This window comes from Notothenia coriiceps, unplaced genomic scaffold, assembly GCF_000735185.1.
Source record: "Notothenia coriiceps isolate Sejong01 unplaced genomic scaffold, NC01 NC01_scaffold00002650, whole genome shotgun sequence".
In the NCBI taxonomy this organism is placed as follows: Eukaryota; Metazoa; Chordata; class Actinopteri; order Perciformes; family Nototheniidae; genus Notothenia; species Notothenia coriiceps.
The window spans coordinates 95,795-119,556 of record NW_011335351.1 but is presented as its reverse complement, the minus strand read 5'-3'; the positions used below and the strand labels follow the sequence as shown (position 1 = coordinate 119,556).

The window sequence follows — 23,762 nt, the reverse complement described above, 5'->3', positions numbered from 1 at the left end:
GTGTGCCTTGGCAGTCTACAGCTCCTCATGGGTACTGCAATTAGTGAAGTGCTTTCCTCCGTGGTGAAACGATCAGCACTGCACCACGGAGGAAAGCGGCAGAAAGTCACCTGGAGATAAAGGGAGCGGGGCTGCGTTGCGTGCATGGCTTCCTTCTGCAGGTAACGGGGAGACGTGCTCTGGCGGCGGTCTCGTTCAGGATCTGAAAATACAATTTAAATATTTTGCACACTTATTCCACTTATTCCTAGTGTGCCACTGGTTACGGTGCCGCGTGCCAATGCTGGCACGCGTGCCAGGGGTTGCGACCCCTGATTTAGATGATTAAAGAGGCAGCTGCTGTTGCTGACAGAAGTTGTGTCCTGAATTCCTGGACCGAAAGACGTGCTGTTGTCAGAGAAAGCACTGCAGTTTATTTACACAGCTTACTATCCGAACTGGAATTCATAGTGTTTGTGCCAAACTAACAACCACATTATAGACACTTACTCACACAGATGCATGTTTAGATCCACTAATGTAGGTAGGGTTCTAAGCATATGGTACTGACGTTTTGCTTAGGAATGCACATATGATCAAATGTGTCTAGTATAGTTTGATTTAAAGGGAGTTCATAGCTGATAGCATGACTTTAGACTCTTATTCTTGTTAAAAAAATAAGTGGTGACTTTCTGACAAATGAGTGCATGTGCCAAGTGGCTGTCAATTTAAAAATGTAGTTTCAAATATTTGATTTTGCGCTTTTAATGTTAATGGAGTGCCATAGTGTGTAAAATATCATCAGCATGGACTGGAAGAGATTTTCATAAATTAAAAAGGGCTGTCTTTCTGTCATTTTGCAAAAGTGCAAGTTCAGTATCCCTGACTGACTGTACTTATTCTACATTTGCCACTACTGTAAGATGGCAGTGTGTTGAGAGTTAAGACTGCGCACCTCTTCCAAGTCCAGAATACAAATCTAAATTGTTGTTGATGTCATTTACGGGCGGTTCCCTTCGTATCAGATCCTTTACTCCTGCTTCATTGTTTGTTGTTCACAATGGTGCAAATATAGTTCAGTTTTAGTCTTTTCTCTTCCTATGTTGGGATTGTTGAGTTCTCCAGGAGCTTGTGTTTTTTCACATCTTTACTCGTATTGTCAGACCCTGCACTATTTCCTGCTCCTCTCGCCTTCTCTCTTGGTATGATTTTTCTACCACTACCAAGTGTCAGTTTCATAAAGACCATGAAATGTACATGGCTCCATTTTTGCCACACTCTGGGACTAACGGAGGAATGGATCCAGCTGGAGAAACGAGCTGAAAGTCCAGCTTTCAGCTATTATCACCCCTCTATAAACCTCCCCTTGTCCCTTGCTTCCCCTCTCCTTTTTTTCTGCCGCTCTTCTTTCTTTTTAACAGATGTATTTTCTCTGTGAGGGTTTTAAGGTCTGTAGCTGAAGTAAAAGCTCTGACAGAGCCAGGACATGGTTTGTATAAAGCCTTAGAGAGCTAAATGTCAATCAAGAGTGTTTTTCTTCCAGCCCAGACACTTGAGGAATTTTGAGGGAGGGCGAGACACTCGGGGAGGGAGGATAGCTGGAGAAAACAGGGTGGTGATGGTGAAAAGAACACTTGTGCTTTCATCATACTGCTTGAATACAAATATTTACCTTTTTTACCACCAAAGTATTGGCTCCTGGACAGTCAAACATAAGATTTCCTGAATGTTCACATCATTAAACTTTATAATATTGCTCTAGTATACTACCGTAATTTTCGGACTATAAGGCGCACCTGAATATAAGCCGCAGCAGCGGCATACCACTCTCGGTTCCACTTTTACTTTTGCGCGCTACCTGTCTCACTCTTTTCCGGCCTCCAGCTTTTCCTGCTGGAACCCGCCGCTTAAAGGTGGGGGTCCGCGGACCGGCCATAGAGCCCATAGAGTTAAAGGTGTTGGCCGTTAGCTGTAAAAATCCATAGATTAGCCGCACCGTTATATAAACCGCAGAGTCGAAAAATAGGGAAAAAGGCGCGGTTTATAGTCCGAAAAGTACGGTATATTAATTTTGTTAGGAAATGACAAGTTAATATATATATTAGATTTATCTTCTAAACTTCAGGTTCCATGCATTGAGAGGACCTGTTTTAGGTGCATGCCAATTTTTAAAGGTACAGGTTGTGACTGATTGAGCAGAGTTTTATGTTCAGTTGTAAAAAATATATCTGGTCCCTGCGTTAACAAACTTCCAACATCTTTCAATGCCTTCAAAAAGTCCTAAGGTGCTCCATACTGTCATTAGATACAAAATGATTGGAGCTAAGTGTGCCGTTAAATGCTTAAATAAGTAGCTAGTCCAAAAGTCAAACACAGGATACTATAAGTGCCATGAGCTTCAGTCAAATCATATTTATTTAATGAACCAATGCTATCTCCTTATTCCCTTCTTTTTTGCAGTCGCCTGGATGCCAACCACATCCTCACAGTACCAGAAGACAGTTTTGAAGGCCTTCAGCAGCTGCGCCACCTTTGGTTGGATGACAACAACCTGACGGAGGTCCCTGTTGTTTCTCTGAGGCACCAGGAGAACCTCCAGGCTCTGACGCTGGCGCTCAACCGCATCGCGTACATACCAGACAACGCCTTCGCCAACCTCACCAGTTTAGTTGTGCTGTAAGTTAAATTGCAATTGTTGTATAAAATTAACTTATTTATTTTTGTTAAGATTATACATTGATCCTTTCTTTATTAGTGGGAGAGATTTCAAAGGCGGAGGGAGAGAGAATGACATGCGTAGAGGGACGGCAGGGTGGAACATCGCTGCATTAGCCGCCATGTTTTTGGCTGGTTGGCTTTTGCCACATCGTCAAGAGCAGTAAAAAAGACAATTGGCTCCAAACCCTCCAGAGCATTCAGCTTGATTACTTTGTGCATTTTACATCACCAGTAAACAAGGCTTATGAAACACCCAGACAAACAACATTTGTACCTTTTTTTATAAGTAGGGACATTGTTAAGCCATTAGTCACTGCAATATTTCCTAAATAGAAAATTAAGGTAATTACATACCATGGCTTTTAATTAATGAAGGCTTTTGGTAAGACGTCATTTCAACCTTCATTATATGAGTAACAAACCGTTTCAGCGTCATTAAGTGAACTGAGCTCCCCCAGGGCTGCCAGGAGAACTTTGCATGCAGTCTTCATAGAGCTATACACTAAATAGCTCAGGAGGAACAACCTGCTGGTGCCCTTTTTTTAAAAGCTTAATCAACCAGGGACACTGAATGAGACCATGCTCCTGTTGACTAAAATGACCTGAGGGAGGAGCTGAAGAAGTGAAGCTCGGCTGGTGTTAAGTACATCAGGAGAGGAAACGTATGCAAATTCTCTGTGTCAATAAAACGGTAATAGATCAATGTCTCTTTAGTTGGTGAGTAATAACTGACTTTGTAGATGACAACCCAGTTCGTAAAATGTGACCGTACTGCTAGTGCTACACTCTAAATGAAATGATCTGTAATTTGTAATCATATGCATAAATCTGTCTCAGCGAAGAGCTTCTCTATGTTTTCTGCTCTAGTTCTGAATGCATCCTGCGAGCGACTGCAAATCAGATTCCAAACACAAAAATACTGTCGTATTTCTTTCTCCACCTTACAGTTGATAAGTCAACAGGACAGGTTGCTACTCATTCCCTGCCGGCTTTTTTGCATGCACGCAATGTTTGCAGTTACATTTGCAATTGAGGTTTGATTTAAAATGTTAAAAATACTTTGAAAAGTTGTTTGAGCATTATTTTAAAACCAAGATATTCTTGATGTAAAATGCTAAAACCTTTCAGAGAGGAACTTGTACAAATAAGTGGTGCATTACGAATCTGTTATACATTCACACTAACACCCACACACACACAGACACACGCACGCTCTGAGTGGTATTGCTGCAGGGTTAGTATAAACACGTCAGTAAACAGGAAGAAAAGACCTTGAATGTAGTAGGTCAGGAAAGCCTTCTGCATACACACACAGCGCACAGACACCGGATTCACAAATCACACTGTGCTTTTTTGGAATTGATTTGTGGAACGTCTGACAAACCCATAATTAATGTTGAAGATTATTTGAAATCCATCATGGAATAAAAAATCTCACAGATGTGCTTTTCCTTTTCCAGACATCTTCATAACAACAGAATTAAGCAGATAGGAGACAACTGTTTTGCCGGTCTTGTGAACCTGGAGACGCTGTAAGTGCGCAATTATACAGTAGTTAATACGTGTGTCTGTGTGTGTGTGTGTTTGTATCAATGTGTTTGTGCTCATGTTTATGTGTGCTAACAGCCCCCCCACCCACCTCTGCTCCGGTCCTCCAGACATCATTGTGTCCACTTCCTCCTTTAATTGCTCTAGGATAAATAGAGCAAAGTACATGATGCTTATCAAATATACCCTCCCACTGTTCACTTCCTCCTGTCACACAGCCATGAAAAATGTTTTAGTGCCAGCCTTCCCTAATGGCGTTTACTGTACAACACAGGATCTTAACAGGATACGAAAGAAGTCCTCTTATTTTTTTGCTTCTTAATGTCAATCTCTCACTTTAAAGTGCAGTTTATTTCCTACATAAGAACACACTACAATGGACCCTTGAACACACAAGGTCTATATTAAAATGTATGTGTCTGGTGTGTAATGGTGTTTTGTATTATATCTGTGAAGAGAAGGGGTTGAGCTGGAGGAGCAATGGGAGTGGGGGGGAGAGGGGTTGTCTGGTGCCTTGCTCGAGGGCGCCACGGCAGGCCCCAGGAGGTGAACTGGGACCTCTCCAAGTAGCAGTCCACACTCCATATTTAGGTCTGTTCGGGGACTTGAACCGGCGACCCTACGGCTCACAGTCCAAGCCCCTACTGACTGAGCCACTGCCGAAATGTATTTAGTTTTATGTAATTTATCAAGCATTTGGCCGTTTCTGTTTCATCAAATGTGAGGATTTGCTGCTTTTCTCGTTTCCCCGTACCTTGAAAAGATTGAAGTATGGGACAATATGAGGAAAATATATATTCGATGCAACCCTTGCTCTTTGGTTTAGTTCCTTACACTATAGAGTGATAGAAATTAAATTCAGACTTAAAAGTCTGTTTATAACTGTTATTACACTGGGCTTAGATTCCCATAAAGCAATGGAAAAGGGATAAGATATTAGAGTTACTGTATGTATTACAGGACAGTCAGTTATTTCAAAGTTATTGCTTCTAAAAAGGTAGATTATTCAGAACCATTGGCAAATCCAATATTGTTTTTAGGATTATTACAATGAGAGTTATCCTAGTCATTAATAAGTAGCGTGCTTGTTGCTTTCACAGAGAGAACCAGATAATGTAGCACTCCTTTTAGCAATGCTTAGTCACAGTATAGAAGTAAGTGGGATGGATTGTTACATCATAATATAAGAAACCAGGGCTGACTTCCTGCTTCTCTCTCCGTCTCATCATAGAGATCTTAACTTCAACAACCTGATGGTTTTTCCCAAAGCTATAGAGGCCCTGCCCAAACTGAAGGAACTGTGAGTATATCATCCTGCTTCTTTTCTGTGAGGGAAACATGTTATACTTGTTATGACCAGTTAACTCATCAGAGCATAAAGAACACTTTTTAATACCTTTGTATTTTTTATGTTGTGAAAATAACCTTCCCTCCTCTTCTGAGCCAGTGAATTCATACACTTACACAAGTTGTGTGGTTTAAAAGTCCATACTCGCATACATATCTAGTGAATGTGATCAATACATACTGATAGATTTGCTGAAGTCTTTTGCAACATATTTGCTTTTATTCTGAAAGCTACAAGCCCAAATAATTTCCTGTTTCAGGCTAAGCACTTGTATTGTTTAATAAAATGATTATATCTATTAAACTCATTGACAGATTTCTGTATTGGAAACTAAGAGTTGCATTTTGTCTGCAGAACTGTGTGGCTTTTGCATCAATGCTTTTAGTATCCATATGTTTGGTTATGCATAATGTGACCTTGACATTTTCCTTGCAGCGGGTTTCACAGCAACGATATTGCTGCCATACCTGAAGGGGCCTTCCATAACAACCCCCTGCTGCGCACCATGTAAGTTCAAACTCACCGACACCACTTAGAAGCTCACATAGCACAGTAATGACTCACATTTGTACAAGTGCTCCCATGCACAATGCACAGCATGCTTCCTGAAAGGCGCAGTTACAGTCTGAGCTGACAGCGCGAGTCTTCAGAAGACGAATGTCCAGAAGATGGTGCCATTCTCGCATAGTAAATTATTTTGGTTTTGAACTCTCCCCCTCTGCTCTTGCTGCCCTCACAGACACCTTTACGACAACCCCCTGTCCTTGGTGGGCGCCTCGGCTTTCCAGAATCTGTCCGACCTGCACTCCCTGTAAGTCGTGACACATCAGTGTTAACAAGTACTTTTTACTCCTTGGTGACTGACACATTTAATAATGTGACTTTATTTATTCCAAAGAGTACTTTTTAATCTATTCTCACTCATGCTTTGATGTAGCTGACTGTGATCTTACAATGTGTTACCGTATGTGTTTCAGGATGCTGCGCGGGGCCAGCATGATGCAGGACTTCCCCATCCTTACGTCGACTAATAACCTTGAGAGTCTGTGAGTAAACTTGTATGCAGCATCGGTTCATGCTTGTGCTTTAGTGCGTCTCCTGGGTGACTGATTCTAGATTTTATTTCCAGGACCCTGTCGGGAACCAAGATATCTTCCATCCCTGCTAATCTTTGCGAGGACCTCAAGCTGCTCCAGACGCTGTAAGAGACTTTTCCTCTCCTGCCACCTGCAGTATCGCCTAAAATATATTTTCTACAAAACACTCTACCTGCTGTTCATTTGTTATCATTATGAACTCACCAGGACAGTCAGATACTATGGTTTAACCTTGCTGTCACAGAATTTGGATTCCCATACACTTAAAAAATGTGGTGCTCTAGAGAAGTGATCACACTGAAGTATAGGGGCCTTTCTCATTTTAAATAGTCCCAGTTATCTAATTGTTTGTTTTCCTCCATCAGAGACTTGTCCTACAATGAGATCAAGGAGCTGCCTTCCCTGCAGAGCTGCATCCGGCTGCAGGAGATGTGAGTGTTGAACATGTAGCTGTCACTTCACATATATCAAAATCTTAGAAGACATTTTTAAAACAATTGAAGTAACAAAGGTAATCGTGAGCTTGTTTTTAATCTGTTCAAATTCTGTTTTCAATCCACAGAAGCTTTCAGCACAACCGCATTGACCAACTTGACAGGGACACTTTCCAAGGTCTCTCTGCTCTCCGTTTGCTGTAAGTCCACTCAGTCACACACTCGTTTGCACACAGACAAATATTAGTTTTGTATGCCTGGTTGACTGTGTTGTTATTCTACACAGAGACCTGAGCAGAAATGATATCCGAGTCATCCACAGAGATGCTTTCCTTTCCCTCGCTGCACTCACCAACCTGTGAGTGTGACCTGTAGTATTATTTGATCACCTCCTGTCATCATTATGAGTACAGACCACAAATCATCGCCTGGTTTGATTGTTCTTGTTGAACAGAATAAAATGTCTTGTGTACAATCTTTTTTCCTTTTTGTTTTTCTCAGAGATCTGAGTATGAACTCTCTGTCTGTGATTCCTACCACGGGACTGAGTGCGCTCAGTCAGTTGAAACTCTCAGGAAACCCGGAAATGAAAAATGTGCTGAAAGCAAAAAACCTGCCAAAGCTGAGGTGAGGAAGAGCTTCTCTGTTCGCTATCAAGTTCTGTTAGTTGTGTCTCGTGTTTGCTGCTGAATTTGATATTAAAATGTATCAATTTCAATTCCTGCAGACCTTAGTTGCATATGGTTCCCACATTTTACCTCCTTGTTTTTGGCAATACAGGCACAAAATTACCTAACAATTACTTTACAAATATTTGAAAGCAATGTGATATGTTGAAAGTTAAACAAAAATCAATTCATATTGCAATACGTTTATCAAAATAATCAAATAAAAGATCTACACGTGCTGGGTACAGGATTGTAAAAATGTGTTATCAAAAAAGAAGGATCACATCTTTACAGGACATGGCCCATACACAGGTAAGGCCAATTTCTAAAGACTGCTTTTCCTGCCATCAACCTTTTTATAAAACTTATATGAAATAAATGTTCCTCTATTTCTGTATTATGTATATATGTTTTGTTCCTCCGTGATCATAACAATGTTGGAGTCTGTAGAGTACTGAATCTTAAACAAACTTGCTGCACAAACTCAAACTAAGCAGTTGAGTTGTTGATGAACAATACAGCAGATGAACTGGACCCTCGCCAATGGTAACTTTGGACATAAAATAAATTGGAGTAATCCAAAAAAGTAAACAAAAAGAGCAGAACAACATTCAAATATTACTAATGAAACCTATAAAAAGAGACAAATATTTGCTGTCAAACACTTCATTTATGTTTCCCCTAATAAGGTATTAAAAGACCTCAGCAGGATGCTAACAGGTTTTCTTGATGATCATTGTTTGTTTGCAGGTCGATCTCTGTCCCTTATGCCTACCAGTGCTGTGCATTCGTCGGATGTGACTCCATGACGAGTTCTTCTGAGGAAAATGACCTAAAGAAATCAGCAGGTAGGACAGCTGCACTCCTGCGCTTTTCCCCTGGAAGAGTTGATATGTTACCTTTTTTGTTTTGTTTACATTAAAGCATCTAAAAATATCAACAAAGAGTTTGATATGAGCCTCAAGGCATATGAGCATACACATAACATTCTTTCCTCCCAGACACCGGTTCAACGGTTTTGGGGAGGACATATTTACATTTCTTTATTTTCAAGGAAAACTTGCATTTTATAGCATTACTGTACATCCTTAAACTACACAATCATTTGTCAAAGTTAGAGACCTGCCATTGACTTCATTTATTTGCTTTAAATGTAGTTATTTTAATATAAATAAAGAACGTTTACAACAACTGTAATTATTACTATTTAAGTTTAACAGAACTGAAGCTGATGGTTATATAGCAGAAACAAGAATCTGGAAACCTCACGAGCAAGTGTCACCCCGCTGCTCTATACAACTGACTACTTTTTTGTTCTTATATTTATTTGTTTTTTTTTAGGCGGGGAGGATGTGGAAAGAATGTCAATGATTATGCATTGCTCTCCTTCTCCAGGTAAGAATCAAACCGCTTTTTATTGTGTCAGTAAATCAAGGCGGGAGGAGCATTTCAATAATCTAGAACATTTTAAATGAACTTAAGCAACCAACTAATGTCCGTCTCCAGGAGCCTTCAAGCCTTGTGAGCACCTGCTGGGTAACTGGATGATCCGCCTGACGGTGTGGTTCATCTGCCTGGTGTCGCTGGTGTTCAACAGCCTGGTGCTGGTGGCCACCTTCGCCCCCACCCACCACGCTGCAGGCCACTCCCCCTCCCTCTCCCCCGCCCGGCTGCTGATGGGGCTGCTGGCCCTGGCCAACCTGCTCACAGGTCTGTACGTCGGCGTGCTGACTGTGCTCGACGTGGCCACCTGGGGCTCGTTTGCTGAGTTCGGGGTATGGTGGGAGATGGGGCCCGGCTGTCAGGTCACAGGAGCCATGGCCGTCTTCTCCTCGGAGTGGGCGGTGCTGTTACTCTCGCTGGCAGCCGTTGAGCGCAGTGTGGCCGTGCGGACGATTCTCGGGAAGGTGTTGATGTCACCCAGGAGGGGCGGCAGCCGGCGGGGGTGCTGGAGAGGGGATCGGCGCTTCAGTCTTGCTGCGGGCCTCCTGGGGCTGCTGGCTGCTGCCGGGGCCTGCCTGCCTCTCCTGACCTCCGGGGACCCCTCCTCCTCTCCTCTCTGCCTGCCCTTCGCCGGCGGAGAGAGTCCAGCTCTGAGTGTCACAGTGGTTCTGGTGCTGCTCAATGCGCTGGCCTACCTGTTCACTGCAGCGGTGTACACCCAGCTGTACTGCCACCTGGGCCGGGTGGAGCTGGCAGACCCGGAGCAGACGGGCGCCCTGCGACACGTAGCATGGCTCATCTTCACCAACTGCATCTTCTTCTGTCCCGTGGCAGCTTTCTCCTTCGCCCCTCTCTTGACTGGCTCTACAGCCGGCGGTCCAGAGATCGCCAAGTCCGTCACCCTCATTTTCTTCCCTCTGCCGGCGTGTCTGAACCCAGTGCTGTACGTGTTCTTCAGCCCGGCCTTCAGGGAGGACTGGCTGAGGCTACGGGGTCGCGGAGGATCGAGCAGGGAAGTAAAGGCTGGGGCCGAGAGTCACGGAGATGACGGGGGCGGAGGGTCGGAGATCACAGACGGCGGCTCCTCCACCCACCTGGACTTTGACTGTGGGGTGTACTCGCAGCTCTGTGGAGAGACAGTTGTGTGCGAGCAGTGCGAGGCGGCGCTGCATGCCAGGACCTGCTCGTCCCCGTCGTCCTCCACAGTGTGCAGACACTTTATGAAGTCTCACAGCTGTCCCACCCTGCTGGCGGGAGCTGCAATGTGCCAGCGCGCTGAGGGGTTTTGGGCAGACAGCGGCACCCCCTCCGCTCAGTCTGAGTACGCAGACGAGGGAGACTCGTTCGTGTCGGACAGCTCTGAGCAGGTTCAGGCGTGCGGCAGAGCGTGTTTCTGTCAGAGCAGAGGCCTCCCTCTGGTACACTACTCATACAACATACCTCGAGTCAAGGACTAACACGCTGCAGAGCTCCAGTTTGTCTGTGTGCACAGATCTCTCCGTCATGTGAATTAAGATGCTTCAACAATATATAAACATTTTTATATCAAGCAATGAAATGTGCCAACTACCCTGCTAAAAGACCATTCAGAGAGCACTTATGTTTTGAATTACTGTGTAAACAGAGATGCAACCAATCATTTAAAGGGAACTTGGAGACTTTTTCTAAGTGAGCTGAACGGAGCACATCAAGTTAAAAAAACTGGTCGACAAAGGATCTCCAAAGGAAAGTCTTGCCACCAGTGCCTGCCTCGTGCTTTCCATTGGATCTCATAATGTTGCGAGTCTCAATGTATGTGTCAAAGATGTTTGTGATTTCTCTGTTCTACGTGTAATTATAAGCTTTTTTCAATTTTAATTGTAACACATTTTGTCAATTTTAAAAGCTTCTCCACAGCAACTGTTGATTTTATACCTTGATTTTCTTTTTTACGTAAATGTAGCAAATGTAATAATCATCCTAGAGTTCAGAGTGAATGTAACTTTCAGGTGGGCTTCACCTGCCAGATGGGGATAATGTAACGTCAGCAATAACTTGTGCCCTGCCTGTGATCGTTATCTGGTATAAGTTAATACCAGTCTATAATGAACACGTCTTTGAGTTAAGTTACCAAGACTAAGAATGTCATAATTAGCAGAAATCACTGTTATAGCGCCCGCTATGCTTGGTGGTGGTGAAAGGTGTTATTTATTGTTTGAGCAGCAGGAGGGTGAAGGTGATTTCAGGTGGCCTTTGAATATAACCCAAGCATTCACCAAAACAACAGCACTTCTCTTTGTTTAACTCCTCAAAAACACTAACAAGTCCATTCATACAGGTTGAGATCATTAAAGTCAGTAGTCCGGAGGATTATTCCGGTTATTTTAAAATCTGGAACTTATTTTCCGAGTTTTTATCATCATGCTGTTTAACTTGGATCAAACTTTTTTTTGTTCTTAAGTTGCAGACGCACATTTTATATTTGTCATTGGACCAAGAGACACATCAAGCCCAACAAACATTTTCTTTTGAATACAGCAACACTGAAATGATTCAATAAGACCTGCTTTAATCTGATCTTCAAATTTCCTTTGGTTGTCAGAACAATTGTTGACTCATTGCCTTGTTAAATACAGTTTATTTAATAAGAAAATGTACTGATTCGCTCTTTTACTGAGCACAAGATGAGAAAGTCATTATCATATATCTTAATGCGTAATATTAAGTTACAGCCAGCAGCTGTTTTCATTGATTTTGCTAAGCTAAGCTAAGCTAACTGGCTACTGGCCTTGGATCCACACAGGTATGAGAGTGGTATCCTTTTTCTTATGTAACTGTGCAAAGAATAATTCCCCCCAAATGTCATAATAGCAAAAGGTCAACTTGTTTTTATTTACTCTATTTGTCGAGTAAACTATTGACTATTTGTAAATAAATGTGTTGACCAAAACTCAATAAACAGTAAATTAAAACTTAAATCAACCGTATTCACACAGTTATAACTCATTTGAAGAGTGATAGCTAACATAAACTTCTGGTTGATTTTTTTAAACATGTCATTAAACATAATTTGGTTTGGGAGCGACAAGTTAAACACATGAATACCGTCCAAGTTAAACACGTGAATGTAATCCCACTCTTCTAACATGATGTAAGACTGGCAGCTGAGTCAACAACTGCGTGTGTGAGCTGTGGCCATATGTACAAAGTGGATTATTAAAAGTGCATTGTGGGTGAGTATTATTTAACCACAGGTAATCAAAGAAACGTATCTATAGTCTGGATTTATTTTCCAAGTGATTGGCAACAATTTGGCCAGAATAATTTTGATTTTTTTTTTAAACGTATTCATTGCCTCCGGTGTGTTTCCAATCCAGTGACATTATACAGACTTACTGTTTGTTCAGATCAGTCGGTATTATTGTAGATGTCATGAAAAGAGCATTATTATACTGTAAAGGATATAACCGTAGATATCTTCTGGCCCTGAGAGCTGGCCTGAGTGAGGCTGTGTGTGACGAGGGATGGACTGATGTTTGGTGTGCTGGAGCATGACTGTACACATTAAAGCTGGATACACCCAGAGCGTGTTTCCACAAGTGCACGTCATGTGAGTGCTCAGGAATTTAGGCAATGTAGGCAAACGTTTCCTCCAACAAGACATTCTTGTGTCCTTATAATGCACCATTTCATTTTTATCTTCTGAGTTTTATTTTATTTTTGTCTCGACCGGGTGTGTCAATTATTGCACCAACCAAAATGTCTTTTGATTGTTTGAGATGTCCCATCTGGTGAAAATGTACAAATCTTTTTAGTAGGTTGGTTATTGTTTTTTTATTTTCTATTTCTATGTAAATTATTTGAAAAGAAAAGGCGTAATCAAGAATGGGATGCTAACTAAGGAAGCTACCTCCTCGGCTGTAGTGGCTACCAGCAGTGCTTTGTAAAAGAAAAGTCTTTTTTTTAACTGTTTTATTTTTGTTTGCATTTTTAGCTTTATGTTGACAGGTGGTTGTACATCATCAATTTAGATAAGTGCACATTTTGGGAGGAATCATGTACTGTATACTGTGATTTATTTTTTTAACCAAACTATAAACTATGAATTGTTTTTGTTTTATCTTTTATAGAGACAAATTTGCAGAATAATACAGATTATAATAAAATGAATCTCACTTATTTTCCATTCAAATTAAAATCGTATCTGTAGTTTTATCATGTAAGTCCTACCCAAGTTCATAGATGCTGTTCAAGTAGGAAAAGAATCATATCAATTGTGAATGAATAAAATTGGAAGAACAGAACCCTTTTCATTCCACTTTTTGTTAAAATTAAAACACTGCAGCAACCACTGTATTTTTCCGATAATGTATTATATTTGAATTATTCTACTTTCACCTTGTTTCAAACGTATTTGGTCATATCAGACCTTTTTCTCTAATGCAGCTTTGCCACTTTTAAGTCTTTTTAAGGTGAACCTAATTCCTGCTAAACATCAACATATAAGCAACATTGTGAGCATGTTTGCAGAATGACATTAAGTGGTGAATAGTAATTAGTAGTAGTTACATTTATTCAAAAGAAATGTGTGAAACATAAGAATTTCCTCTGTACTTTTGCGCCACTAATATTTATTTGACTTCTTTATTTACTAGTTTCTTTTGCAGATTTATGCATAAAGACTTGTAAACAAAGTATTTAATTACTGTGCTATTGCTACTCATATGCAATCCTAATAAGTCAAAACGTTATTAAGTTGTAGTGGCCCAAGCAGTCCTGATTTTACGGGTGACATATTCTGACCTTTCCAGGCATGTTAAGATGTAAAAGACTATTGTTTTCCTTCAGTGGAGTTTCCTTTCACCTGCAGTCCTGTTGTCCGGCTCCCTTCCCCCGCGTCAGAGCTGAGACTTGGTGATGAGTGAAAAATGACCTCTGGGTTTGTATAAAGAAACAGAAATGAATTTGACAAGACCTGTTTATCTTTGAACCGTGAGGCCCTTTCACTTTTAATTTGCGGATTTTGGTGAAACCCAGTGTCAAAACACCTGGCAAGCGTAGGCGCTGTAAGGCATTCGTCATGTATGTTAATAGTGGCCCGGTGACATGTACAAAGGCTCGCTGGATCCTTCGCAGCTGTATGTTGAGAGGGCACAGGAAATATTTACATTGAAGGCATCAAAGGAGTAACTGTTGAGTGATGGTTCAGCAGCTCCCTCCCACTCAGTGAACGCCGCCATGTGTTCCTCTTAACTCACACATGTCTCAGAAGTAAAAGGACATCAGAGCTATTCCAGCCCTTCACATTCATCCCTCTGTGGCGTGCACATTAGGCACATGCCTCACACCTCTGGCTTTAGAGGGGCTTTGTTACTATAAAACTAATCCCTCAACAACCCTGTGTCCATTCCTCTGGACTTTTATCAGTGGCATGCTTTTTGGATTTCCTGAATACCACAGCCACCTATCGTCAAAGCAGTTTCTGGGAACTGGCCTTCACTTGTTCACCATTGCTGATAACACTGTAGCATAATGCCCCTATGTGATAGCAAGGCAATAAATAACTCACTATTGTGTTTTTAAGCATTTATATTTAGCTTTGTAAGCACACAAAAAATTCCAAACAAACACTATAATCAATTTAAGCTGAAATACTGGAGCAACAACATCACAAATCCTGAATGAAATAGATAAATATTGCAACCTTCTTTGACTTGCTATTTTGTATTATGCTAGGACACCATTATCCATTCTTCTTAAAGTAAGTGTATAATTCAGTAATCCAGTGGTAGTCATCATACTAACACAACAGTAAGTATGACGGGATGATTCCAGAAGAGGAGAGACTTTTGTGATGTAGGGGAAAAACAGCATGCAGGAGACAAATCCATCTTCTTTCAGTCAGCAGCTCAGTCCTCTTTCTTATTTTCCTCTTTAGGAACTTGAGCTGCAAGCCAGGAACATAATTTAAGATACAGAGGCCTCAATACGTTTTATAAAGAAAATACATATATTTGGCTCTTCAGCAGCAAAATGCATCACCATGTGCACCAGCAAGTCACTACATGTTTGTCTGCTGTTTCATGTAAAGGAGCTATATCGATTATACACACTAAAGACTTTGAACATGTTATACTACATCAAAACAAGTAAAGTTAAACCTTACAAAAGTGTATCTCGGTAGGATATGCTAAGAAGAGGTTGATATCAGAAAGTTGTCTTTACACGATGATTTGACAAATCCTTAAAGCTTTGAGTAGCACAGCAGTGGGTGAGGTTTGGTCTTAAGCATGAGGAGACAAAACATCACGTCAGTAAAGTGTGAGAGTTAAAAGAAGGTGGGAGTAGCTCATTTAGACTAGATGGATCATCCTTTTCAGATCTAATTAAATCCTTAAAATGTGTTCATAAATACATGTAAATAATGCTAATATTGGGATTTTTAACAGTTTGTTGTTACCATAGATACTGTTGTATAATGTAGATTCCTATTCTTTTAACATTTCATCTCACAGGTCACTGATTTCCCAATATTTTCCTAGAATTTATCTCTGAAAGAACTACGTAATTGGCATTAGGAGCAGGGCCGGCCCTGACCAATTTGCTGCCCTAGGCAATATTTGCCCCAAGTTCTATATTTAGCACATTTTGTACAAACTGAACAAATATCCAATGAGATAGTCACAAAAGATTGGTGGTTGAAGATTTCATGAACATCTAATATCTTACTTACTTACATTCTTACTTTTACACTAAGACATGTTTTCTTTATAACAGACTGACATTATTTTATATGGACTTGCACGATATAATATATTTTCTGATGAAAAGGAGTGTGGGGAAAAGGATTTATTATTTAAGTGGGTCATGAAAAAAGGGCACATGCGTTCCTGTTTCTGTATCACCGGCAGAATACTTACAGCGGACCTCCAGTTTACACTCCACTATATCTTCTCCGCTGTCGTTGACTGCTCTGCACATATACACCCCCCCGTCAAACGTGCAGGGCTTACGGATCTCCAGCGTCAGAACACCTTGTCTGCAGAGCATCCTGTACTTGGCTTCATTGGAGATGTCCATCTTGTTTTTGAACCAGGTCACTTTGGGCTAAGGAAGGAACAAGTTACACTAACTAAAATATCAGATGATACGGTAGCAATCACAATCGCTGGGTTTATCTGGTGGATACAGTTTCAATGAAGATAAATGGTTAATTGCTTGCTACTAAACCCAAACAATGAGGGGGGGGGTGTGTTTGTTTATGTGTCAGATGGTGAAGGTATTGGTTTCTGTTGGTCTCAGTAAACTTCCCTTCGCTTTTACTTAGTAACTTTGTATATTTTTTATGATAAAACATTTTCAAGAGTTCAAATTATTTCTTGGCTCTCAACTGTGTGGTTGAAAAGTCCAAACAAAGCTGCTATGTGGTCCTTGAGTTTAAGTAACCTTGGACAACTATTTCCAGCCCTGTTTTCATTTGACATGATTCTAGTTTATAAGTGTGATTAGATCTGTTATTTAATCTGATAACATACACCCATTGGTTATTTTGTGATGAGCTGACCGACCTTGGGTGAGCCTCTGACGGAGCAGCTGAGGGTGGTGCTGTATCCTGCGATGATGGACCGGTTCACCAGTGGATGTGTGAACTTGGGAGCCTGCGAGAAGTCATGATCCTTGTAGCTGGGCGGCTTGTACTCCATAGCTGAGTAGAGCGACAGACAATTTGGTATTGTTATCTTCACAATAAACAGTACAAACGTTAGTGCTTTAACTTAAAATAACATAACTCAATTGAACTGCTTTGTACTGATAATATACAGTATGTGCCGTCAGAGCGCACCTGTTTTCTGGATGTAAGCGCTGTCTGTCGTGTTGCACGGCTCCAGGCTGAGGCCCACCTGGTTGATAGCAAAGGCTCTGAAGACGTACTCATTCCCCATGATGAGGTCAGACGCAACGCAGTTGGTTCGCCTGTATTGCTCGTAGACTGTAAACCACTCCTTTATGTGAAAAAAAAGGAGGATTCAGTTTTTAAATTCTCAATATTTGTGTCATTAAATAACGGATGATGCAGATACAATGTAAACAATGAGGATATTTGACAATTTGGCTGGCTTGTGCTGCAGTCACTTTAAACTAAATACAGTGTGATAAAAAAGAGTGAGAGTGATGTTGAGCTGAGTGGGGAGAATTCAATAGGAAATGACATGTATCTATTTAGGTACACAGATGAAAAATGACATGGGTAGATTGAAACATCTAACAGGTACACAGTGCATCGTTATTGGTAACATGATAATCAGCATCCCAAAGCATGCAAGCGAAATTAATTTGATCTAATAATGACTACAGTGAAACATGAACCATCAGCTGAGTGGCCAGAGAACAAGGCCCCGCGTCACCCTACAGACAATCCGCTCCAGGTCAAGGCTGCAAGGATAAGATTAGGACATTCCTGTCCGACATCGTTCCTGGCAGCGCGAGGTGCAAGGCGGTGCCAGTTAGAAGTGTTGCCAACGGGCCCATAATGCACCTCTCCTGGCCCACAGTGAAGACTGTGTGCTCAGCATTGGCTGATTACTGTTTATGTGTCAGAAGGGCGGCGAAAATATCTCTCTGTGTCCGTGCAGCATTCATCATCACACATGTACAGACACACACATTCATGTCAATGGAAAGGGAGGTTTGCAAATTGTGGCTTCATGGCAACCAAGCGGTTGCGGTTGTCGATTAAAACTAAAGGGCCAGCAATGGACCAGTGAACAAAAACATGAATAGCTTTTCTCCTGAGAAGACCTCAGCAAGTCATATTTTGCACTTGGTTTTTACAAACTATGACCTGACCTTAGACTGGAGTTATACTATGTTCATGTTACTTTTAATTTAGTCAGGTTGGGAACTGGCAATATGTCTTAAACCCAAAAGAACCATAGCGGAGCATCTGTATCATTAACAAGTTAAAAACATTACTAAGCACTCAAATGCTTATGCTCATTATTTGGATTGTAACTCTTAAAATTAGCAAAAAAGATTAAACTACATTGGGTTCAGGTATGTTTTGAATCCAATTTGGGTGTTGTAAGCTTTGCTGTAAGCTTTGCTGTAAGAAAGCGAACGTGAAGAGTCTCACCATGGTCTTCTTGTCAGCTTTCTGAATGGTGTAACCACTGATTTCACAGTTACCGTTGTCCTTCGGGGGCTTCCACTCCAGGGCCACGTTGAAGCCCCAGACATCTGTGATCTTCAGAGCTTCCGGGGCCCCTGGGAGATCTACAGAGGAGATCATGAATTGTGAGTAACGGTCACCAACAGATTTTGTATATATTCCCAATAACAAAACCCACAGACAGCTTTCCATGTGCTCAGTCCTGCTTACCCACAACCTGCAGTGTGATACTGGCTTTGTCTTCTACATTTTCAATCTGCACCTGGAGATCATACTTCCCCGAATGTGTTCTCTCTGTCTTGCGGATGAAGAGGATGGTATCCACTTCACTGTTCCTCACACTGGCGAATGTAGGACTCAGAGGCTCCCCGTCTTTGCTCCAAATGACCTTTGGCCTGGGCTTACCCTGTAAGACGAGAATAACAGTCTTAATGTCCTCCTTTGGTTATTTGAAGTCAACCATCCCAAATACAATAAGATATCTTCTTGGCATCACATTTACAAACAAAACCAAATTAAAGAAACACATTAACACGTTATTTGTGCACCCACATCATTTAAGTTATTATATGCATATACATCATTTAGAATAAATAGAAAATAGCTGAATAACAAAAATACTTCATTTTAATCAACATTTTTTCAAATGGTCTTTACTTTTCTTAACGTTATAAGTAAAGCATCTCGCAATTTGAATGATGGTTTTGAGAAGGTTTATACTGCCTACTGCACCTGAAATTTGATCATAAGGTTAACAGTCTCTCCAACTGTCTTGACGAAAGTCTGACGCAGATTTCTGGGGATCATAATTCTAGGACGTTCTGAGAAAGAAAAAAACACAGCAAAATGTAAGGCGGGAATGAATAACGAAAGAAGATCAAGACTCTAGGATGAGTTTAATTTAGGAAAGATATTTAGCTATATGATGCGTATTGGTAGACAGAAAGATGTCACAGTTACTCCTATCTGAAAACACTGACGCATTATCTCTCTGATGGTAACAGGCTGGGCCAGAGTGGAGGCAGCGCTCGGCCCCGCCATGTTGAAGGCCCGCACACGGAACTGCAGCTTGTCTCCGGTGGTGAGATCTCTGATCATCAATGACGTCCGGTCAGTCAGACCCTGAATGGCTGGTATCCATTCATCCGCTGTGATAGAAAGCAACAACAGAAAAAACTGTTCATAACAGCAAATGAAATCCACACCATTTATACCTTTAATGCCAGTCATTACAAAGGTTAATGTGATCATATAATCATTCTGCTGTCGGCCTAGAAGCATCCCTAAAGCCAAATGAATTGCAAGAAAGTGAGCTTATCTATTCATCTAAACTGACATGTTAAAAGAAGCATGAAAACGTTAATGCCTCTAGAATTAAATTTTGCCTGACTGGCTGCTCTTAGCTAACAGATTCTGAAGTCTAACATTAATTAATTAACTTTGTTTACATGTTGCAAATAGGCTAAACTGTCTGGAGGGGTGACTGGGGTTGTGTGAGAGGTTATGCGTTTTAATAAACTGATCCAGATTTTTTTTTTAGTTTGATTATTTAAAAGACATATTTTATGTATTATGTCTGTTCTTTATTAGGAACCTGTTGGTAAAGACACAGAGTTTAGACAATTAGATGGTATCCTTACTGACTATAGATTTTGATAATCTGTCCTGTGTGGGCTGTTTCAACATTATACTGGGATTAATTGCTGGTGTAAAGTATAAAAACTTTGATGATAAAAAAAAAAAAACTCCTTATCAAAAGCATGCAGGTGGTTGGCTCCAGCACTTACTGCCCTCCTTGCAGTACTCAACCCCATAACCCTTGAGTTCAACGGAGCCGATCCTCTCAGGCGGACGCCACTTCAGCGAGATAGTAGTGTCACTGATGTCGTCCACGCACAGTCCGATGGGCTCACTTGTTGGTGCTGAGAGTCAGACAGAAGACAGATAAATGTCTCTGTTAGTCACTAACAGCATTAGGGAAATGCTTTCAGGATGAATTACTGAACAGGTGGACAAACCTGATTAGGAATGAGCAAATTATGTTAAGTAACAAAGCATTTTGTGATGGCTCCTTAGTACTTACCTTCAGGCAACAGAAAAGATAATTGAACTTAGAGTGACGTAAATGAGGACAGATGAAATCTAACAATAGACTGCTTGATCTTGACAACCGTCCTAATTCATATAAAAGAAGAGATGACATCAATTTCATTATCAGAGATGTTTGGTTGTGTTATCAGTCTAATAGCATGTAAGCCTGCGTACGTCATCCCGGGAAAGATGAGCTGTCTGACCGACCTGCAGTCCACAGCAGGGCCGAAGTCTGAGTGGCTGCTGCGCTTTCCGTCTCATAGTGGACAAATGACATGATTTAAGTTTACTTTGGTTTATCAGCCACTTCCCAAGCATTGCTTTCACCAAAAAAGTGCCAAAAACAAACAACCAGTGTCACAAAATAAGTTTGCTGCATAGACTGAGATGCCTTGTTGTAAAGATATAAAAAGAAAATAAATATATATATAGAATATTATTATCACCACATTATTTAGCATTCGGATGTAGGACCAAGCTTAATTATGTGTATTGTGAAACTGTAGGGGGTCAGCTGTAATTATGGAGGGGGAGAAAGGACATATCATTGCCTTCAAGAGATGAATTATGGTTGTGGATTATTATTTATAATAATGAGAAACATTTCTACTAGTTTTAAATTAATAAATAAATAATTACTAAAAATATATTATACCAGTGATCAATCATATCAAACACAGTCCATGCAATGGGGCTACTTAAACTTCTGGTTTACCGGATTTCACCAATTTTGTTCAAAATGTCGCTGCCTGTGCATCCCAAGTTCACAATACCAACTACTAATGCTTGAAGTTTGATGATTCAGGGCAGGTAACAAACACGTACAACAACTAGTTGTGCATGGTGAAGGGTGCTAGTAAAGATTCCTCCAAAATTGCTTCAGTTGGCAACACTTCCAAGGTAATATTTAGTCAACCACATCATTTCCATGTTCTTGCAAATACTTGATGACAAGATGTGGTCTTACTGTAGGTGATGATTTCTAGTTGTGGACTTGTTTTGACTAAGGCCAGGAATTCATGTCACAGGGCACAGGTTAAGTATTCAGTGCCAGCCAACGACGGGAACATCAATCAAAGGTCAAGTGTTTCCATGTTTGTTAAATTCACAGAAGGAGAGACTATTTTAAAAGTAGCTCAGGAAGGACAAAAAGTGCAGGGCAAAACAACTCATTCAGATATGTTTTAAAGGAAATCATCTACAGCGTGATGACTATACCTGGCTTATCAATGTCAAACACATACACTGCTGAAAAATGAGGGGCTGGGATATACATGTCCCATTGCTGTCACACAAAAACATTCCAAATGCTACATGAATATCTAAATCTCAGAGTAAATAATCCTACTACCAACAGGTTGTAGCTCTATCTCTGGCTCAGCAGCAGGAACAGGCTCCACAGGGGTCACCTCTGCCGGGGGAGCGCTCTCTGTAGGGGGGACACCTGCTGATGATGTCTCTTCCTCAGCTGCAGCTCCCTGTCCCCCGCTGGGCGCTGCCTCTGCGGCTGGTTCACCATTGGCTTCCTCTTCCTGTTGGACCACAGGGGGTGCATGTGTCTCTGTCTCAGGCTTGCTGGCTTCCACCTCTGCCGATGCCTCCACTGGCTTCTCTTTTTCGTCAAGTTCCTTCACGGGCTTCTTCTCAGCTGTCTTTGGAAGTTTAGGCTTTGCCATCCTTTCCCAGTGTGTAGCAGTACTGCTGCTGAAGCCAGTAGTAGTGTGTGTGCCTCTTCTACCAGATGCCTCGCTCGTTAACCTATACCGTCTTTCTCTCTCGTGCACACATACCTTCTCCGTTCTCTATGTTGTAAGGACTACAATGCCTTCTCAGTAGCGTGAACCTCTCTGTGTTAAGCAGCTGGTCAAAGCAGAGCAGAGCGCTTCCAGGCCATTATTTATAGAGAGGGATGCCACGGATACCTTAGTAATAGGCTGTCTTACAGGCAAATGGCCATCTGGATAAAATGATGTTTCATCTCCGATCAACAAGTAGAGTACAAGATGAAAGTTTAAAAGTCAGAAGGGGCAATCAAAACCTGAGCCTCTTTACCTATTGGATGGATAAATTCCTCATCAAAAAGTTCTTAAAGCCATCAAAAATGATCTAACATTAAAAAATGAATTGCTTAATAAGCAAGAATGAACGTTTATTAAATATATTGATTCGTTATTCCTTCAGATGTTAACAGTTCAAAAAACAGTGCTCTGATTTAAGAGCATGATTATCAAAAAGAGGTCGTGTGATAAGAACAATAAAGCTTTTTAGACTCAACACGATGCTATGCTGTGAATGCTATTGGAGATATGAACGGTTCTCTGGACTGCATACACAGCATTTTAACCTTTACAGTACCTCAAGTGCCATCATTCACTCAAGCAAGCTCAAACACTGATGGTAGTGAAGCGATCATAAAAAGGTACTTAAAGGTGATCTCCACTCTTCACATAAATGTCTGCTTAGAGGTCTAGTAAAATGGTTCTGCATATGTGAGAAAAAGCTGTATAGAGCCTGTTGTGACTCCAAATGAAACTGTAAAGGTGGATCGCCTCAATTGTTGTCTATTGAGTCAACAACAGATAGGGATGAAGACATTATTATTTAAAGTTTGGAGATGTGTAGTTAGAAAAGAGTGAATGTTCCAGACCTCTGTGGCCCCTTCATTTGATGCTAGTCATTAAGATCTACATTAGCAGCTACTACTACTAGCATAACCTGTGCACTGAAAATTACCACCAGTTCAGTCAGAGGCTGCCAATGCATGGTAATGTTTGAATGACCAACCCTGCTCTACCTGAGCAGCAGCCGCTCTTCAACAAGTTAACACTGTATGACTTTGTTGTGCTTTTTCCTCAACATCTGGTCCATGTGGTGACAGACCTTTATATAAACATTCTATGTGACTGAAACACACAGCCGACAACTCAGAAATGACCTGTGGATCACGGATGTGAAACCTAGTGTATATATGTGTTACACAGACATTCCACGGACGTCTTGGATTACAACAAACCTACAGCAAACATGACCCGGTCCTCTCATGGCCGCAAATCAACCAGGCCCCATGACCAGAGTGAAACCTTAGATTGTGCGAAGCAGGCAACGTGACACAACTCAGAGTCACCAAGAGGCACGTCAACTTCATCTCCGTCTAACAATGCAGCTCTTAATCATCATCTTCATGATACTGTAGTGTGAAAGTTGTTACAAAAAATGCATTTAAAGTGTATTTTAATGTATTTATTTTAAAATAGGATCCTTCTTAGGAGATGTTGCTACCAACACTAT

General features: G+C 41.2%; 2 protein-coding genes across 6 annotated transcripts in view; one reads left to right on the top strand and one right to left on the bottom strand.

Moving 5' to 3' along the window:
* lgr4 (leucine-rich repeat containing G protein-coupled receptor 4) overlaps positions 1-13,515 on the top strand; it is a 41,937-nt gene extending 28,422 nt beyond the window's left edge. The window contains exons 5-18 of the mRNA XM_010765753.1: positions 2,440-2,655; positions 4,158-4,229; positions 5,477-5,545; positions 6,029-6,100; positions 6,333-6,404; positions 6,571-6,639; positions 6,723-6,794; positions 7,056-7,121; positions 7,253-7,324; positions 7,411-7,482; positions 7,626-7,751; positions 8,543-8,640; positions 9,134-9,187; positions 9,299-13,515. Coding sequence (XP_010764055.1) covers positions 2,440-2,655; positions 4,158-4,229; positions 5,477-5,545; positions 6,029-6,100; positions 6,333-6,404; positions 6,571-6,639; positions 6,723-6,794; positions 7,056-7,121; positions 7,253-7,324; positions 7,411-7,482; positions 7,626-7,751; positions 8,543-8,640; positions 9,134-9,187; positions 9,299-10,692 — 2,524 coding nt within the window. The 3' untranslated portion in view covers positions 10,693-13,515. The remainder of the gene's footprint in view (positions 1-2,439; positions 2,656-4,157; positions 4,230-5,476; positions 5,546-6,028; positions 6,101-6,332; positions 6,405-6,570; positions 6,640-6,722; positions 6,795-7,055; positions 7,122-7,252; positions 7,325-7,410; positions 7,483-7,625; positions 7,752-8,542; positions 8,641-9,133; positions 9,188-9,298) is intronic.
* A 707-nt stretch (positions 13,516-14,222) lies between these two features.
* Positions 14,223-23,762, bottom strand: part of mybpc3 (myosin binding protein C3) — a 28,568-nt gene continuing 19,028 nt past the window's right edge. For all 5 annotated transcript variants that reach the window (XM_010765745.1, XM_010765747.1, XM_010765748.1 and 2 more), the window contains 9 exons: positions 20,171-20,305; positions 19,364-19,531; positions 19,116-19,204; positions 18,594-18,789; positions 18,348-18,487; positions 17,058-17,217; positions 16,783-16,919; positions 16,135-16,321; positions 14,223-15,161 (listed from right to left, as the gene is read on the bottom strand). In XM_010765745.1, the coding sequence (XP_010764047.1) occupies positions 15,124-15,161; positions 16,135-16,321; positions 16,783-16,919; positions 17,058-17,217; positions 18,348-18,487; positions 18,594-18,789; positions 19,116-19,204; positions 19,364-19,531; positions 20,171-20,305 (1,250 nt within the window). In that variant the 3' untranslated portion in view covers positions 14,223-15,123. The remainder of the gene's footprint in view (positions 15,162-16,134; positions 16,322-16,782; positions 16,920-17,057; positions 17,218-18,347; positions 18,488-18,593; positions 18,790-19,115; positions 19,205-19,363; positions 19,532-20,170; positions 20,306-23,762) is intronic.